Source organism: Oncorhynchus nerka, linkage group LG24 (genome assembly GCF_034236695.1).
Source record: "Oncorhynchus nerka isolate Pitt River linkage group LG24, Oner_Uvic_2.0, whole genome shotgun sequence".
In the NCBI taxonomy this organism is placed as follows: Eukaryota; Metazoa; Chordata; class Actinopteri; order Salmoniformes; family Salmonidae; genus Oncorhynchus; species Oncorhynchus nerka.
The window spans coordinates 95,423,200-95,443,425 of record NC_088419.1 but is presented as its reverse complement, the minus strand read 5'-3'; the positions used below and the strand labels follow the sequence as shown (position 1 = coordinate 95,443,425).

Sequence of the window (20,226 nt, the reverse complement as noted above, 5' to 3'; positions counted from 1 at the left end):
TCTCAACGACCTGGTTAAATAAAGGTTCAATTTAAAAACATTCAGGGCAGGTTATAAATATGTATTTTTTTTGTGTGTGGGGGGGAGCTTTATTGCATGTTATTTTGGCATACGTGTCACATATCAGTTTGCAAACAATGTTTAACAAATATATCATGTCATTGAGTTAATAAAGCTGCATACAAACACGGACTCTGTTTTCTTGAGTGAGGCAGTTCTGTTGGGACACTAACAGTTTGTCACCGTTACAGAGCAATTCATGTGTTGTTTAGTGTTACGTTGTTTAGTGTTACGTTGTTTAGTGTTACGTTGTTTAGTTGTTTAGTGTTACGTTGTTTAGTGTTACGTTGTTTAGTGTTACGTTGTTTAGTGTTACGTTGTTTAGTGTCACGTTGTTTAGTGTTACGTTGTTTAGTGTTACGTTGTTTAGTGTTACGTTGTTTAGTGTTACGTTGTTTAGTGTTACGTTGTTTAGTTGTTTAGTTGTTTAGTGTTACGTTGTTTAGTAGTTGTTTAGTGTTGTTTAGTGTTACGTTGTTTACGTTGTTTAGTGTTAGTTGTTTAGTTTACGTTGTTTAGTTGTTTTTAGTGTCACGTTGTTTAGTTGTTTTTAGTGTTACGTTGTTTAGTGTTACGTTGTTTAGTGTTACGTTGTTTAGTGTCACGTTGTTTAGTGTTACGTTGTTTAGTGTCACGTTGTTTAGTGTTACGTTGTTTAGTGTTACGTTGTTTAGTGTTACGTTGTTGTTGTTGTTGTTTTCCCCCAACAAGATCGACGTGCTAAAACCTCCGTTGTTTTAAGGCTTCATGAACGTTGAACCCAATGACATGTTACGTGTTTTTGTTATTGATTTCACGTTGAAATCAAGTTAGTTGACAACTCCACCAAATCTAGACGTTGAACTGATGTATGTGTACAACCTCCTGGCCCTCCCCCCTCCCTTCCTCTCTCTCCCCCCTCCCTCTCCTCCCCATCTCACACCTCTCCTCCCCCTCTCACCCCTTCCTCTCCTCACTCTCACCCCTCCCTCTCTCTCCCTCCCTCCCTCCCTCCCTCCCCTCCCTCCCCCCCTCCCTCCTCCTCCCCTCCCTCCTCTCCCTCCCACCCCTCCCTCCCTCTCCCTCCCTCCCTCCCCCTCCCTCCTCTCCTTCCTCCCTCCCTCCCTCCCTCCCTCCCCCTTCCTCCCTCCCTCCCTCTCCCTCCTCCCCCCCCTCCCTCTCCCCCCTCTCCGACCTGATGACACAGCACTGGTCCTTCTTGTTGCGTCTCATGTTGAAGAAGCAGCTGTCTGCGATGGCGAACACGTGTGGCGGCAGCTCTCCCAGCCGGCGGTCCGTGTACAGATGCACCTGCTCTGTAGTATAGAGAGGCAGCAGCTGGTACGGGTTCACTGCCACCAGAATGGAGCCTGTGTAAGTCTAGACACAACACAGAGAACGTTGTGGCTGTCACACACGCAGTGGTACTGAGATGTGTGTGTGAGTGTCTGTTATTGTGTGAGAATGAGAGAGACGTTATCCGTCAGAACGTGGCACTACTGATGAAAAGAGTGTGTGTCCAACAACACCATCCCATTAAAACAACATTCAGTAACTCTACAGTATAACCCTTAGTCTCGCTGGCCTGAGAAAGAGGCTATGCAACCTCCTCCAGCCAGGACACAGCGCAGAGAGGCTACTCAGTCAAGGAAGTGTTTATGATTTACTGTCCAGATACCATGACAACCAGACAACCAATGGTTTGACATTTAAAGGCCTAGTGCAGTCAGAATTCAGTTTGTTTTATTTATCTGTGTTTTATCTCATATTGTACCACAGCTTTTTATTTGTATTTTTTCATCCGTGTTATTTCCTGACAGTTGCTGGTTGAAAATACAATCTACACTGGACCTTCTAATCAGCAGGTCTGAGGGCGGGAGTCTCGGCTATCCATGGCGAAGTCACCAGGCACTAAATAGATTCATAGACCAATAATATCGACAGTTCCAAACCTCTCTGCCAATAACAGCTAGTTTCCCCCCCCCCCCCCCTCCCACTCAGACTACTCCCAGACAGTCCTAGCAAAAGTCTTGCTTGAAAAATAGTTTTTTTTTTTGTGTTTGTTGCCCATTTCAATAGAAATCTATTACGGTAAAGTAAGAAATGATTTGATAATTGAAATAAACACCTTTGCATTGGTTCTTTTTTCTATTTTACCCAGTTAAGATACTACTATCTATAAGGTTAGAAAGTCACTGCAATGGGTTTGGTGTTCAGAAGCCACATATAAAATATCAAACAAAAAAACATCGTCCCCCTTGTTGTCTATAATTTCTATAACAAGTCCTGATTCATGAAAGCAAGCAGACAAAACAGTGGTTTAGGGTGTTGGCAGCTTGGCAGGGCAACACCGGAACGTTCTCATTCAACACATAAGAGGAACATTAGTCTCTATGGAGACAAACACCCGTGTGATTATCCTAACTACAGGGCAAAGTCTATCTATCTGTCACAGACAGAGCATTCACTTCAGCCAGAGAGGAATACTGTGCTGAGTCTCCATTTGAGCCTAAACCACCCGTCATCATGAACAAACTAGTTATATATCATCTATTGTGAATGGGGTTCTTTTTAACCAAGAAGATGACAGTTGAGTCTTTGCATAATGTTTGATCACTTATGATCAGTGGTCTGTCAATAAAAATATATGTGGTTCTACCTGACTCTACCAGACTCTACCCGGTTCTACCAGACTCTACCCGGTTCTACCAGACTCTACCTGGTTCTACCAGACTCTACCTGGTTCTACCAGACTCTACCCGGTTCTACCAGACTCTACCAGACTCTGCCTGGTTTAAGCAAACTCTACCAGACTCTGCCCGGTTCTACCAGACTCTACCAGACTCTACCTGGTTCTACCAGACTCTACCCGGTTCTACCAGACTCTACCAGACTCTGCCTGGTTTAAGCAAACTCTACCAGACTCTGCCAGACTCTGCCTGGTTCTACCAGACTCTACCCGACTCTACCTGGTTCTACCAGACTCTACACAACTCTACATGACCCTACCAGACTCTAAATGACTCTATGACTCTACATGACTCTACCTGGTTCTACCAGACTCTACCTGGTTCTACCAGACTCTACCTGGTTCTTACAGACTCTACCAGACTCTACCCGACTCTACCCGGTTCTACCTGGTTCTACCAGACTCCACATAGTTCTACCAGACTCTACCTGACTCCTCCCGGTTCTACCCAGTTCTATCAGACTCTACCCGGTTCTACCATACTCTACCCAACTCTACCTGACTCTGCCTGGTTTAACCAAACTCTACCTGACTCTACCTGGTTTAACCAAACTCTACCAGACTCTACCAGACTCTACCTGGTTCTCCCTGGTTCTACCAGACTCTACCCGGTTCTACCAGACTCTACATGACTCTACCAGACTCTACCAGACTCTACCAGACTCTACCCGGTTCTACCCGACTCTACCTGGTTTAACCGAACTCTACCTGACTCTACCTGGTTCTACCTGACTCTACCTGGTTCTACCTTTCACACATCTCCGCAACTTCCTTATCAGTTGTTATCAACAAAGGCATAATTTGTACCATTTTGCACATCCCATGGGGGGGGGGGGTGCAATAATTGTGGATTACAGATACAATGATATGAATAGGGACTAAATAATTGACATGTATGTAATATACTAACATAGATGATCCCGTCCTTGTGTCGGACCAGGAGGTTCCTGAGGAGCCCGGCCTCGTTGAGGTCTCCCAGTCTGATCATGTCGTCCACTCCGTTAACAGACGTAGGGTGCATGGGCCGGAATCCATCCTCTTTCTTCTTGTTGATCTCGTGCTCCTGCAACGATCAATGACACTATCACAATATATCACAATATATCACAATATATCACAATATCAGGAGAAATATTTCATTCTGAGATTTCACAGACCAAAAAAACACAAAAAAAAACATCCAGCTCTTCATTTCACTTTAAATAACCCCAAAAATAAATGAATAAATGTCCTCATGAGAAGTTATTTTGTGGAGTGGTTCAAGATAAAATAGTAAACAGAAACCCCAACAAAAAGAGGACATTACACATAACAATATTTCACAAAAACATTCAGGTGTACAGGACAGGTACAGTACCTTCCAGTAGACAGTTAGGAGGTACAGGTAGGTATTGGACAGGTAACTAGGTACAGTACCTTCCAGTAGACAGTTAGGAGGTACAGGTAGGTATTGGACAGGTAACTAGGTACAGTACCTTCCAGTAGACAGTTAGGAGGTGCAGGTAGGTATTGGACAGGTAACTAGGTACCTTCCAGTAGACAGTTAGGAGGTACAGGTAGGTATTGGACAGGTAACTAGGTACAGTACCTTCCAGTAGACAGTTAGGAGGTACAGGTAGGTATTGGACAGGTAACTAGGTACAGTACCTTCCAGTAGACAGTTAGGAGGTGCAGGTAGGTATTGGACAGGTAACTAGGTACCTTCCAGTAGACAGTTAGGAGGTACAGGTAGGTATTGGACAGGTAACTAGGTACAGTACCTTCCAGTAGACAGTTAGGAGGTACAGGTAGGTATTGGACAGGTAACTAGGTACAGTACCTTCCAGTAGACAGTTAGGAGGTACAGGTAGGTATTGGACAGGTAACTAGGTACCTTCCAGTAGACAGTTAGGAGGTACAGGTAGGTATTGGACAGGTAACTAGGTACAGTACCTTCCAGTAGACAGTTAGGAGGTACAGGTAGGTATTGGACAGGTAACTAGGTACCTTCCAGTAGACAGTTAGGAGGTACAGGTAGGTATTGGACAGGTAACTAGGTACAGTACCTTCCAGTAGACAGTTAGGAGGTACAGGTAGGTATTGGACAGGTAACTAGGTACAGTACCTTCCAGTAGACAGTTAGGAGGTACAGGTAGGTATTGGACAGGTAACTAGGTACAGTACCTTCCAGTAGACAGTTAGGAGGTACAGGTAGGTATTGGACAGGTAACTAGGTACAGTACCTTCCAGTAGACAGTTAGGAGGTACAGGTAGGTATTGGACAGGTAACTAGGTACAGTACCTTCCAGTAGACAGTTAGGAGGTACAGGTAGGTATTGGACAGGTAACTAGGTACAGTACCTTCCAGTAGACAGTTAGGAGGTACAGGTAGGTATTGGACAGGTAACTAGGTACAGTACTTCCAGTAGACAGTTAGGAGGTACAGGTAGGTATTGGACAGGTAACTAGGTACAGTACCTTCCAGTAGACAGTTAGGAGGTACAGGTAGGTATTGGACAGGTAACTAGGTACAGTACCTTCCAGTAGACAGTTAGGAGCTACAGGTAGGTATTGGACAGGTAACTAGGTACAGTACCTTCCAGTAGACAGTTAGGAGATACAGGTAGGTATTGGACAGGTAACTAGGTACAGTACCTTCCAGTAGACAGTTAGGAGGTACAGGTAGGTATTGGACAGGTAACTAGGTACCTTCCAGTAGACAGTTAGGAGGTACAGGTAGGTATTGGACAGGTAACTAGGTACAGTACCTTCCAGTAGACAGTTAGGAGGTACAGGTAGGTATTGGACAGGTAACTAGGTACAGTACCTTCCAGTAGACAGTTAGGAGCTACAGGTAGGTATTGGACAGGTAACTAGGTACCTTCCAGTAGACAGTTAGGAGATACAGGTAGGTATTGGACAGGTAACTAGGTACAGTACCTTCCAGTAGACAGTTAGGAGGTACAGGTAGGTATTGGACAGGTAACTAGGTACAGTACCTTCCAGTAGACAGTTAGGAGGTACAGGTAGGTATTGGACAGGTAACTAGGTACAGTACCTTCCAGTAGACAGTTAGGAGGTACAGGTAGGTATTGGACAGGTAACTAGGTACAGTACCTTCCAGTAGACAGTTAGGAGGTACAGGTAGGTATTGGACAGGTAACTAGGTACCTTCCAGTAGACAGTTAGGAGGTACAGGTAGGTATTGGACAGGTAACTAGGTACAGTACCTTCCAGTAGACAGTTAGGAGGTACAGGTAGGTATTGGACAGGTAACTAGGTACAGTACCTTCCAGTAGACAGTTAGGAGGTACAGGTAGGTATTGGACAGGTAACTAGGTACAGTACCTTCCAGTAGACAGTTAGGAGGTACAGGTAGGTATTGGACAGGTAACTAGGTACAGTACCTTCCAGTAGACAGTTAGGAGGTACAGGTAGGTATTGGACAGGTAACTAGGTACCCTTCCAGTAGACAGTTAGGAGGTACAGGTAGGTATTGGACAGGTAACTAGGTACAGTACCTTCCAGTAGACAGTTAGGAGGTACAGGTAGGTATTGGACAGGTAACTAGGTACAGTACCTTCCAGTAGACAGTTAGGAGATACAGGTAGGTATTGGACAGGTAACTAGGTACACCTTCCAGTAGACAGTTAGGAGGTACAGGTAGGTATTGGACAGGTAACTAGGTACAGTACCTTCCAGTAGACAGTTAGGAGGTACAGGTAGGTATTGGACAGGTAACTAGGTACAGTACCTTCAGTAGACAGTTAGGAGATACAGGTTTCCAGTAGACAGTTAGGAGGTACAGGTAGGTATTGGACAGGTAACTAGGTACAGTACTTCCAGTAGACAGTTAGGAGGTACAGGTAGGTATTGGACAGGTAACTAGGTACAGTACCTTCCAGTAGACAGTTAGGAGGTACAGGTAGGTATTGGACAGGTAACTAGGTACAGTACCTTCCAGTAGACAGTTAGGAGGTACAGGTAGGTATTGGACAGGTAACTAGGTACAGTACCTTCCAGTAGACAGTTAGGAGGTACAGGTAGGTATTGGACAGGTAACTAGGTACAGTACCTTCCAGTAGACAGTTAGGAGGTACAGGTAGGTATTGGACAGGTAACTAGGTACAGTACCTTCCAGTAGACAGTTAGGAGATACAGGTAGGTATTGGACAGGTAACTAGGTACAGTACCTTCCAGTAGACAGTTAGGAGGTACAGGTAGGTATTGGACAGGTAACTAGGTACAGTACCTTCCAGTAGACAGTTAGGAGGTAGGAGGTACAGGTAGGTATTGGACAGGTAACTAGGTACAGTACCTTCCAGTAGACAGTTAGGAGGTACAGGTAGGTATTGGACAGGTAACTAGGTACAGTACCTTCCAGTAGACAGTTAGGAGGTACAGGTAGGTATTGGACAGGTAACTAGGTACAGTACCTTCCAGTAGACAGTTAGGAGGTACAGGTAGGTATTGGACAGGTAACTAGGTACAGTACCTTCCAGTAGACAGTTAGGAGATACAGGTAGGTATTGGACAGGTAACTAGGTACCTTCCAGTAGACAGTTAGGAGATACAGGTAGGTATTGGACAGGTAACTAGGTACAGTACCTTCCAGTAGACAGTTAGGAGGTACAGGTAGGTATTGGACAGGTAACTAGGTACCTTCCAGTAGACAGTTAGGAGGTACAGGTAGGTATTGGACAGGTAACTAGGTACAGTACCTTCCAGTAGACAGTTAGGAGGTACAGGTAGGTATTGGACAGGTAACTAGGGGTACAGTACCTTCCAGTAGACAGTTAGGAGGTACAGGTAGGTATTGGACAGGTAACTAGGTACAGTACCTTCCAGTAGACAGTTAGGAGGTACAGGTAGGTATTGGACAGGTAACTAGGTACAGTACCTTCCAGTAGACAGTTAGGAGGTACAGGTAGGTATTGGACAGGTAACTAGGTACAGTACCTTCCAGTAGACAGTTAGAGGTACAGGTAGGTATTGGACAGGTAACTAGGTACAGTACCTTCCAGTAGACAGTTAGGAGGTACAGGTAGGTATTGGACAGGTAACTAGGTACCCTTCCAGTAGACAGTTAGGAGGTACAGGTAGGTATTGGACAGGTAACTAGGTACAGTACCTTCCAGTAGACAGTTAGGAGGTACAGGTAGGTATTGGACAGGTAACTAGGTACAGTACCTTCCAGTAGACAGTTAGGAGGTACAGGTAGGTATTGGACAGGTAACTAGGTACAGTACCTTCCAGTAGACAGTTAGGAGGTACAGGTAGGTATTGGACAGGTAACTAGGTACAGTACCTTCCAGTAGACAGTTAGGAGGTACAGGTAGGTATTGGACAGGTAACTAGGTACAGTACCTTCCAGTAGACAGTTAGGAGGTACAGGTAGGTATTGGACAGGTAACTAGGTACAGTACCTTCCAGACAGTTAGACAGGTTATTGGAGGTACAGGTAGGACAGTTGGAGGTACAGGTAGGTATTGGACAGGTAATAGGTACAGTACCTTCCAGTAGACAGTTAGGAGGTACAGGTAGGTATTGGACAGGTAACTAGGTACAGTACCTTCCAGTAGACAGTTAGGAGGTACAGGTAGGTATTGGACAGGTAACTAGGTACAGTACTTTCCAGTAGACAGTTAGGAGGTACAGGTAGGTATTGACAGGTAACTAGGTACAGTACCTTCCAGTAGACAGTTAGGAGGTACAGGTAGGTATTGGACAGGTAACTAGGTACCTTCCAGTAGACAGTTAGGAGGTACAGGTAGGTATTGGACAGGTAACTAGGTACAGTACCTTCCAGTAGACAGTTAGGAGGTACAGGTAGGTATTGGACAGGTAACTAGGTACAGTACCTTCCAGTAGACAGTTAGGAGGTACAGGTAGGTATTGGACAGGTAACTAGGTACAGTACTTCCAGTAGACAGTTAGGAGGTACAGGTAGGTATTGGACAGGTAACTAGGTACAGTACCTTCCAGTAGACAGTTAGGAGGTACAGGTAGGTATTGGACAGGTAACTAGGTACAGTACCTTCCAGTAGACAGTTAGGAGGTACAGGTAGGTATTGGACAGGTAACTAGGTACAGTACCTTCCAGTAGACAGTTAGGAGGTACAGGTAGGTATTGGACAGGTAACTAGGTACAGTACCTTCCAGTAGACAGTTAGGAGGTACAGGTAGGTATTGGACAGGTAACTAGGTACAGTACCTTCCAGTAGACAGTTAGGAGGTACAGGTAGGTATTGGACAGGTAACTAGGCACAGTACCTTCCAGTAGACAGTTAGGAGGGTACAGGTAGGTATTGGACAGGTAACTAGGTACAGTACCTTCCAGTAGACAGTTAGGAGGTACAGGTAGGTATTGGACAGGTAACTAGGTACAGTACCTTCCAGTAGACAGTTAGGAGGTACAGGTAGGTATTGGACAGGTAACTAGGTACAGTACCTTCCAGTAGACAGTTAGGAGGTACAGGTAGGTATTGGACAGGTAACTAGGTACAGTTTCCAGTAGACAGTTAGGAGGTACAGGTAGGTATTGGACAGGTAACTAGGTACAGTACCTTCCAGTAGACAGTTAGGAGGTACAGGTAGGTATTGGACAGGTAACTAGGTACAGTACCTTCCAGTAGACAGTTAGGAGGTACAGGTAGGTATTGGACAGGTAACTAGGTACAGTACCTTCCAGTAGACAGTTAGGAGGTACAGGTAGGTATTGGACAGGTAACTAGGTACCTTCCAGTAGACAGTTAGGAGGTACAGGTAGGTATTGGACAGGTAACTAGGTACAGTACCTTCCAGTAGACAGTTAGGAGGTACAGGTAGGTATTGGACAGGTAACTAGGTACAGTACCTTCCAGTAGACAGTTAGGAGGTACAGGTAGGTATTGGACAGGTAACTAGGTACAGTACCTTCCAGTAGACAGTTAGGAGATACAGGTAGGTATTGGACAGGTAACTAGGTACAGTACCTTCCAGGACAGTTAGGAGGTACAGGTAGGTATTGGACAGGTAACTAGGTACAGTACCTTCCAGTAGACAGTTAGGAGGTACAGGTAGGTATTGGACAGGTAACTAGGTACAGTACCTTCCAGTAGACAGTTAGGAGGTACAGGTAGGTATTGGACAGGTAACTAGGTACAGTACCTTCCAGTAGACAGTTAGGAGGTACAGGTAGGTATTGGACAGGTAACTAGGTACAGTACTTCCAGTAGACAGTTAGGAGGTACAGGTAGGTATTGGACAGGTAACTAGGTACAGTACCTTCCAGTAGACAGTTAGGAGGTACAGGTAGGTATTGGACAGGTAACTAGGTACAGTACCTTCCAGTAGACAGTTAGGAGGTACAGGTAGGTATTGGACAGGTAACTAGGTACAGTACCTTCCAGTAGACAGTTAGGAGGTACAGGTAGGTATTGGACAGGTAACTAGGTACAGTACCTTCCAGTAGACAGTTAGGAGGTACAGGTAGGTATTGGACAGGTAACTAGGTACAGTACTTCCAGTAGACAGTTAGGAGGTACAGGTAGGTATTGGACAGGTAACTAGGTACAGTACCTTCCAGTAGACAGTTAGGAGGTACAGGTAGGTATTGGACAGGTAACTAGGTACAGTACCTTCCAGTAGACAGTTAGGAGGTACAGGTAGGTATTGGACAGGTAACTAGGTACAGTACCTTCCAGTAGACAGTTAGGAGGTACAGGTAGGTATTGGACAGGTAACTAGGTACAGTACCTTCCAGTAGACAGTTAGGAGGTACAGGTAGGTATTGGACAGGTAACTAGGTACCCTTCCAGTAGGAGGTACAGTTAGGAGGTAACAGGTTAGAGGTACAGGTAGGTATTGGACAGGTAACTAGGTACAGTACCTTCCAGTAGACAGTTAGGAGGTACAGGTAGGTATTGGACAGGTAACTAGGTACAGTACCTTCCAGTAGACAGTTAGGAGGTACAGGTAGGTATTGGACAGGTAACTAGGTACAGTACCTTCCAGTAGACAGTTAGGAGGTACAGGTAGGTATTGGACAGGTAACTAGGTACAGTACCTTCCAGTAGACAGTTAGGAGGTACAGGTAGGTATTGGACAGGTAACTAGGTACAGTACCTTCCAGTAGACAGTTAGGAGGTACAGGTAGGTATTGGACAGGTAACTAGGTACAGTACCTTCCAGTAGACAGTTAGGAGGTACAGGTAGGTATTGGACAGGTAACTAGGTACAGTACCTTCCAGTAGACAGTTAGGAGATACAGGTAGGTATTGGACAGGTAACTAGGTACAGTACCTTCCAGTAGACAGTTAGGAGGTACAGGTAGGTATTGGACAGGTAACTAGGTACAGTACCTTCCAGTAGACAGTTAGGAGGTACAGGTAGGTATTGGACAGGTAACTAGGTACAGTACCTTCCAGTAGACAGTTAGGAGGTACAGGTAGGTATTGGACAGGTAACTAGGTACCTTCCAGTAGACAGTTAGGAGGTACAGGTAGGTATTGGACAGGTAACCAGGTACAGTAACTTCCAGTAGACAGTTAGGAGGTACAGGTAGGTATTGGACAGGTAACTAGGTACAGTACCTTCCAGTAGACAGTTAGGAGGTACAGGTAGGTATTGGACAGGTAACTAGGTACAGTACCTTCCAGTAGACAGTTAGGAGGTACAGGTAGGTATTGGACAGGTAACTAGGTACAGTACCTTCCAGTAGACAGTTAGGAGATACAGGTAGGTATTGGACAGGTAACTAGGTACCCTTCCAGTAGACAGTTAGGAGGTACAGGTAGGTATTGGACCTTCCAGTAGACAGTTAGTAAGGTACAGGTAGGTACAGGTACCTTCAGTAGACAGTTAGGAGGTACAGGTAGGTATTGGACAGGTAACTAGGTACAGTACCTTCCAGTAGACAGTTAGGAGGTACAGGTAGGTATTGGACAGGTAACTAGGTACAGTACCTTCCAGTAGACAGTTAGGAGGTACAGGTAGGTATTGGACAGGTAACTAGGTACAGTACCTTCCAGTAGACAGTTAGGAGGTACAGGTAGGTATTGGACAGGTAACTAGGTACAGTACCTTCCAGTAGACAGTTAGGAGGTACAGGTAGGTATTGGACAGGTAACTAGGTACAACCTCCAGGACACAGTACAGGTAGGTATTGGACCTTCCAGTAGACAGTTAGGAGGTACAGGTAGGTATTGGACAGGTAACTAGGTACAGTACCTTCCAGTAGACAGTTAGGAGGTACAGGTAGGTATTGGACAGGTAACTAGGTACAGTACCTTCCAGTAGACAGTTAGGAGGTACAGGTAGGTATTGGACAGGTAACTAGGTACACCTTCCAGTAGACAGTTAGGAGGTACAGGTAGGTATTGGACAGGTAACTAGGTACAGTACCTTCCAGTAGAGACAGTTAGGAGGTACAGGTAGGTATTGGACAGGTAACTAGGTACCCTTCCAGTAGACAGTTAGGAGGTACAGGTAGGTATTGGACAGGTAACTAGGTACAGTACCTTCCAGTAGACAGTTAGGAGGTACAGGTAGGTATTGGACAGGTAACTAGGTACAGTACCTTCCAGTAGACAGTTAGGAGGTACAGGTAGGTATTGGACAGGTAACTAGGTACAGTACCTTCCAGTAGACAGTTAGGAGGTACAGGTAGGTATTGGACAGGTAACTGGTACAGTACCTTCCAGTAGACAGTTAGGAGGTACAGGTAGGTATTGGACAGGTAACTAGGTACAGTACCTTCCAGTAGACAGTTAGGAGGTACAGGTAGGTATTGACAGGTAGGTATTGGACAGTTAGGAGGTAACAGGTAACTAGGTACAGTACCTTCCAGTAGACAGTTAGGAGGTACAGGTAGGTATTGGACAGGTAACTAGGTACCTTCCAGTAGACAGTTAGGAGGTACAGGTAGGTATTGGACAGGTAACTAGGTACAGTACCTTCCAGTAGACAGTTAGGAGGTACAGGTAGGTATTGGACAGGTAACTAGGTACCTTCCAGTAGACAGTTAGGAGGTACAGGTAGGTATTGGACAGGTAACTAGGTACAGTACCTTCCAGTAGACAGTTAGGAGGTACAGGTAGGTATTGGACAGGTAACTAGGTACAGTACCTTCCAGTAGACAGTTAGGAGGTACAGGTAGGTATTGGACAGGTAACTAGGTACAGTACCTTCCAGTAGACAGTTAGGAGATACAGGTAGGTATTGGACAGGTAACTAGGTACCCTTCCAGTAGACAGTTAGGAGGTACAGGTAGGTATTGGACAGGTAACTAGGTACAGTACCTTCCAGTAGACAGTTAGGAGGTACAGGTAGGTATTGGACAGGTAACTAGGTACCTTCCTTCAGTAGACAGTTAGGAGGTACAGGTACAGGTATTGGACAGGTAACTAGGTACCTTCCAGTAGACAGTTAGGAGGTACAGGTAGGTATTGGACAGGTAACTAGGTACAGTACCTTCCAGTAGACAGTTAGGAGGTACAGGTAGGTATTGGACAGGTAACTAGGTACAGTACCTTCCAGTAGACAGTTAGGAGGTACAGGTAGGTATTGGACAGGTAACTAGGTACAGTACCTTCCAGTAGACAGTTAGGAGGTACAGGTAGGTATTGGACAGGTAACTAGGTACAGTACCTTCCAGTAGACAGTTAGGAGGTACAGGTAGGTATTGGACAGGTAACTAGGTACAGTACCTTCCAGTGAGACAGTTAGGAGGTACAGGTAGGTATTGGACAGGTAACTAGGTACAGTACCTTCCAGTAGACAGTTAGAGATACAGGTAGGTATTGGACAGGTAACTAGGTACCTTCCAGTAGACAGTTAGGAGGTACAGTACCTTCCAGTACCTTCAGTAGACAGTTAGGAGGTACAGGTAGGTATTGGACAGGTAACTAGGTACAGTACCTTCCAGTAGACAGTTAGGAGATACAGGTAGGTATTGGACAGGTAACTAGGTACAGTACCTTCCAGTAGACAGTTAGGAGGTACAGGTAGGTATTGGACAGGTAACTAGGTACCTTCCAGTAGACAGTTAGGAGGTACAGGTAGGTATTGGACAGGTAACTAGGTACAGTACCTTCCAGTAGACAGTTAGGAGGTACAGGTAGGTATTGGACAGGTAACTAGGTACAGTACCTTCCAGTAGACAGTTAGGAGCTACAGGTAGGTATTGGACAGGTAACTAGGTACCTTCCAGTAGACAGTTAGGAGGTACAGGTAGGTATTGGACAGGTAACTAGGTACAGTACCTTCCAGTAGACAGTTAGGAGGTACAGGTAGGTATTGGACAGGTAACTAGGTACAGTACCTTCCAGTAGACAGTTAGGAGGTACAGGTAGGTATTGGACAGGTAACTAGGTACAGTACCTTCCAGTAGACAGTTAGGAGGTACAGGTAGGTATTGGACAGGTAACTGAGGTACAGTACCTTCCAGTAGACAGTTAGGAGGTACAGGTAGGTATTGGACAGGTAACTAGGTACCTTCCAGTAGACAGTTAGGAGGTACAGGTAGGTATTGGACAGGTAACTAGGTACAGTACCTTCCAGTAGACAGTTAGGAGGTACAGGTAGGTATTGGACAGGTAACTAGGTACCTTCCAGTAGACAGTTAGGAGGTACAGGTAGGTATTGGACAGGTAACTAGGTACAGTACCTTCCAGTAGACAGTTAGGAGGTACAGGTAGGTATTGACAGGTAACTAGGTACAGTACCTTCCAGTAGACAGTTAGGAGGTACAGGTAGGTATTGGACAGGTAACTAGGTACAGTACCTTCCAGTAGACAGTTAGGAGGTACAGGTAGGTATTGGACAGGTAACTAGGTACAGTACCTTCCAGTAGACAGTTAGGAGGTACAGGTAGGTATTGGACAGGTAACTGGGTAACCTTCCAGTACAGTAGGTATTGGACAGGTAACTTCCAGTAGACAGTTAGGAGGTACAGGTAGGTATTGGACAGGTAACTAGGTACAGTACCTTCCAGTAGACAGTTAGGAGGTACAGGTAGGTATTGGACAGGTAACTAGGTACAGTACCTTCCAGTAGACAGTTAGGAGGTACAGGTAGGTATTGGACAGGTAACTAGGTACAGTACCTTCCAGTAGACAGTTAGGAGGTACAGGTAGGTATTGGACAGGTAACTAGGTACAGTACCTTCCAGTAGACAGTTAGGAGGTACAGGTACAGGTAGGTATTGGACAGGTAGGAGGTAGGTAGGTATTGGACAGGTACCTTCCAGTAGACAGTTAGGAGGTACAGGTAGGTATTGGACAGGTAACTAGGTACAGTACTTCCAGTAGACAGTTAGGAGGTACAGGTAGGTATTGGACAGGTAACTAGGTACCTTCCAGTAGACAGTTAGGAGGTACAGGTAGGTATTGGACAGGTAACTAGGTACAGTACCTTCCAGTAGACAGTTAGGAGGTACAGGTAGGTATTGGACAGGTAACTAGGTACAGTACCTTCCAGTAGACAGTTAGGAGGTACAGGTAGGTATTGGACAGGTAACTAGGTACAGTACCTTCCAGTAGACAGTTAGGAGGTACAGGTAGGTATTGGACAGGTAACATAGGTACAGTACCTTCCAGGCAGACAGTTAGGAGGTACAGGTAGGTATTGGACAGGTAACTAGGTACCTTCCAGTAGACAGTTAGGAGGTACAGGTAGGTATTGGACAGGTAACTAGGTACAGTACCTTCCAGTAGACAGTTAGGAGGTACAGGTAGGTATTGGACAGGTAACTAGGTACAGTACCTTCCAGTAGACAGTTAGGAGGTACAGGTAGGTATTGGACAGGTAACTAGGTACCTTCCAGTAGACAGTTAGGAGGTACAGGTAGGTATTGGACAGGTAACTAGGTACCTTCCAGTAGACAGTTAGGAGGTACAGGTAGGTATTGGACAGGTAACTAGGTACCTTACAGTAGACAGTTAGGAGGTACAGGTAGGTATTGGACAGGTAACTAGGTACAGTACCTTCCAGTAGACAGTTAGGAGGTACAGGTAGGTATTGGACAGGTAACATTGGAGGTACAGTACCTTCCAGTAGACAGTTAGGAGCTACAGGTAGGTATTGGACAGGTAACTAGGTACCTTCCAGTAGACAGTTAGGAGGTACAGGTAGGTATTGGACAGGTAACTAGGTACAGTACCTTCCAGTAGACAGTTAGGAGGTACAGGTAGGTATTGGACAGGTAACTAGGTACAGTACCTTCCAGTAGACAGTTTAGAGGTACAGGTAGGTATTGGACAGGTAACTAGGTACCTTCCAGTAGACAGTTAGGAGGTACAGGTAGGTATTGGACAGGTAACTAGGTACCTTCCAGTAGACAGTTAGGAGGTACAGGTAGGTATTGGACAGGTAACTAGGTACAGTACCTTCCAGTAGACAGTTAGGAGGTACAGGTAGGTATTGGACAGGTAACTTAGGAGGTACAGTACCTTCCAGGTAGACAGTTAGGAGGTACAGGTAGGTATTGGACAGGTAACTAGGTACAGTACCTTCCAGTAGACAGTTAGGAGGTACAGGTAGGTATTGGACAGGTAACATAGGTACAGTACCTTCAGTAGACAGTTAGGAGGTACAGGTAGGTATTGGACAGGTAACTAGGTACCTTCCAGTGCAGTTAGGAGGTACAGGTAGGTATTGGACAGGTAACTAGGTACAGTACCTTCCAGTAGACAGTTAGGAGGTACAGGTAGGTATTGGACAGGACAGTAAGGCAAGTAGGTACAGTACCTTCCAGTAGACAGTTTAGAGGTACAGGTAGGTATTGGACAGGTAACTAGGTACCTTCCAGTAGACAGTTAGGAGGTACAGGTAGGTATTGGACAGGTAAGTGACAGGTACCTTCCAGGTAGACAGTTAGGAGGAGGTACAGGTAGGTATTGGACAGGTAACTAGGTACCTTCCAGTAGACAGGTAGGAGGTACAGGTAGGTATTGGATAGGTAACTAGGTACAGTACCTTTCCTTCATCATCGAAGAGCTGCAGCTTTCCAGTGTCGGTCAGCTTGACCTCAGCTCCGATGGCCACTCCCTGCCCGGAGTCTACCCACACCCATTCACCCTGTGGGAGGGGAGGGGGGGGGGGGGGGTGATGTACTTAGTCAATACTAAGAATACTGGACTACATACTGAGATAAAACTATGGAAAATTCACCTGCACAGACATACTATGAAAGATATTGCTTAAAATCCTTTTAACTATTCTCCCGAAATAATGTTTAAATTCAGTCTGTGACATATTTTCTGTCAAATGTTGAGGATAGATCCTGTTTCTAATCATACAAGCAGATCTCAAACATTTTGTATTAGAAGAGTACAGTAATAGGTGTCTTACCTTCCTCAAAACCACCATGATTAAAAAATGTCTCGTCTCCAATCTATAGATTTAGAGAAAAAAAAACACAGGTGTATATGAAACCATATCGTGTAGAAAGTGCACTACGAAGTGCACTACGTTTGACCAGAGCCCTATTGGGCCCTGGTCAAAATGTATTGCACTATCCTGGGAATAGTGTGACATTTTGGATACAGACAATATATCAGTGGTATAAAATGGCTGCCATGTCAGCCAAGACCACTCCCTTTTTACAGTAAAACAATATTGACACATTGTGACAGCTGATGGTTAAGGCCTTGTGATTCCTGCTCCAATATATTGAATTTAAGTTTAGGTTTCACTGTCTCATATGAAATCAAATGATTCAATAGAATCTGAATCCCATTAAGAACCAAATCCCATTTAAATCCCATTAAGAATCAAATCCCATTTAAATCCCATTAAGTTAAGACAATTACGGTTCAAACCACCCACTATAGCAGCCCATGTCTTACCTGTAGAGGTTATATTGCTGTAGAGGTCTATTAGAAAGCTCTCCCTGGTCCTGTAGACAGTTCAGTCCTCAGCCACCGTTCAATTGTCTGTCCTGTCCAGTCCGTCCAAGAGAAATAAAAGAGACAGTACTGTGAACCAGGAAACAGGAGGACAGTGAGCTATGCCAACACAGCACAGCCAGCACCCCTTTATGGCCTGAAGACTTTGATCTCAGACACCCAGCACGGGAAATAATCAGGGCAGTTACAGTCAACGCATGGCAGGTAGGTCCAGTAGAGGTAACACCCAGCACAGGTACACTGACGGAAGGCCTAACCCGAGGAGGGCCTAACCGAGGAAGGCCTAACCAGGAAGGCCTAACTCCGGGCGAAAGCTAACCCGAGGAAGACCTAACCGAGGAAGGCCTAACCCTGAGAAGGCCTAACCCGACGAAGGCCTAACCCGAGGAAAGCCTAACCCGAGGAAAGCCTAACCCGAGGAAGGCCTAACTCATACGAAGGCCTAACCCGAGGAAGGCTAACCCGAGGAAAGCCTAACCCAAGGAAGGCCTAACCCGAGGAAGGCCTAACCAGAGAAAGCCCTAACCCGAGGAAGGCCTAACCCGAGGAAAGCCTAACCCGAGGAAGGCTAACCCAGAGGTTAAGGCCTAACCGAGGAAGGCCTAACCCGAGGAAAGCAATAACCGAGGAAGCCTAACCCGAGGAAGGCTTTCCCAGGAAAGCCTAACCGAGGAAGCCTAACCCTGAGGAAGGCTAACCCCCTGACGAAGGCCTAACCCGAGGAAGGCCTAACCCGAGGAAAGCCTAACCGAGGAAGGCCTAACCCGAGGAAGGCCTAACAGAGGAAAGCCTAACCCGAGGAAGGCTAACCCGAGGAAAGCCTAACCGAGGAAGGCCTAACCGAGGAAGGCCTAACCGAGAAGGCCTAACCGAGGAAAGCCTAACCCGAGGAAGCTAACCGAGGAAGGCTAACCGAGGAAAGCCTAACCCGAGGAAAGCCTAACCCGATGAAAGCCTAACCCGAGGAAGGCCTAACCGAGGAAGGCCTAACCGGCCGAAGGCTAACCGAGGAAGGCCTAACCCGAGGAAGACCTAACCCGAGGAAAGGCCTAACCCGACGAAGGCCTAACCCGAGGAAGGCTAACCCGAGGAAGGCCTATCCCGAGAAAGCCTAACCCGAGGAAAGCCTAACCCGAGGGAAGCCTAACCGAGGAAGGCCTAACCCGAGGAAAGCCTAACCGAGAAGACCTAACCCGGAAGGCTAACCCGACGAAGGCTAACCCGAGGAAGGCCTAACCCGAGGAAGGCCTAACCCGAGGAAAGCTAACCGAGGAAAGCCTAACCCGAGGAAGCCTAACCGAGGAAGGCCTAACCCGAGGAAAGCCTAACCCGAGGAAGCCTAACCTATGAAAGCCTAACCCGAGGAAGGCCTAACTTAACCGAGAAAGCCTAACCCGAGGAAGGCCTAACCCGAGGAAAGCCTAACCCGAGGAAAGCCTAACCCGATGAAGAAAGCTAACCCGAGGAAGGCCTAACCCGACGAAGGCCTAACCCGAGGAAAGCCTAACCCGAGGAAGACCTAACCCGAGGAAGGCCTAACCCACGAAGGCCTAACCCGAGGAAGGCCTAACCGGGACGGCTGACGAAGGCCTAACCCGGAGGAAGGCCTAACCCGAGGAAGACCTAACCCGAGGAAAGCCTAACCCGAGGAAGACCTAACCGAGGAAAGCTAACCCGAGGAAGACCTAACCCGAGGAAGGCCTAACCCGAGTTGGCCCACCCTGAGTCTAAAGGAAGGGATACCTTATATCAACCAACCCCGTCTCAAACCTTTCTCTTTGTCGCATCACGGTTTCTATTCCAGCATTAGGATAGGTGGTGTCGTCAAACCTCTGTGAGTAACAGGAACGGCATGTAAAAGAGGGCTGTAAAAAGCAGCCTAATAAAATCTGAATTACATTATATTAAAGTGGGATTGCTACACTAAATGCATCATAAACAATGTTGATTAAGTTAACTGCAGTGCCTTCAGAAAGTATTCATACCCTTGGACTTATTCCACATTTTATTGTGTTACAACCTGAATTATAAATGGATTAAATAGTTATTTTTTTCTCTCTCACTCATCTACACACAAAATAATGAAAAAGTGAAAATATGTTTTTACAAATGTATTTAAAATTAAATACAGTTAGTATTCGCACCTCAATACTTTGTCAATACTTTGTAGAAGCACCTTTGGCAACGATTACAGATGTGAGTCTTTCTGGGTAATTCTCAAAGAGCTTTCCACACCTGGATTCTGTAAACATTTACCCATCAATCTTTAAAGAAATTCTTCAAGATCTGTCAAATTGGTTGTTGATCATTGCTAGACAACCATTTTCAGGTCTTGCCACAGATTTTCAAGTAGGTCAAAACTGTAACTCGGCCACTCAGGAACATTCACTGTCTTCTTGATAAGTAACTCTAGTGTAGATTGACCTTGTGTTTCAGGTTATTGTCTTGCTGAAAGGTGAATTAATCTCCCAGTTTAAGTTGGAAAGCAAACTGAACCAGGTTTTACTCCAGGATTTTGCCTGTGTTTAGCTCCATTCAGATTATTTTTATCCTGAAAACTCCCCAGTCCTT

The 20,226-nt window shown here is 45.7% G+C and overlaps 1 protein-coding gene across 3 annotated transcripts in view; it reads right to left on the bottom strand.

Moving 5' to 3' along the window:
- Positions 1–17,759, bottom strand: part of LOC115108701 (unconventional myosin-VIIa) — an 82,380-nt gene extending 64,621 nt beyond the window's left edge. For 2 of the 3 annotated variants that reach the window (XM_065009353.1, XM_065009354.1), the window contains exons 1-5: positions 17,596–17,755; positions 17,099–17,141; positions 16,724–16,825; positions 3,699–3,851; positions 1,235–1,419 (exon numbers count right to left, since the gene is read on the bottom strand). In XM_065009353.1, coding sequence (XP_064865425.1) covers positions 1,235–1,419; positions 3,699–3,851; positions 16,724–16,825; positions 17,099–17,116 — 458 coding nt within the window. In that variant the 5' untranslated portion in view covers positions 17,117–17,141; positions 17,596–17,755. Of the gene's footprint in view, positions 1–1,234; positions 1,420–3,698; positions 3,852–16,723; positions 16,826–17,098; positions 17,142–17,595 lie in introns of all 3 variants that reach the window. The other variant, XM_065009356.1, reaches the window with a different exon arrangement.
- Positions 17,760–20,226: the final 2,467 nt, after the last annotated feature.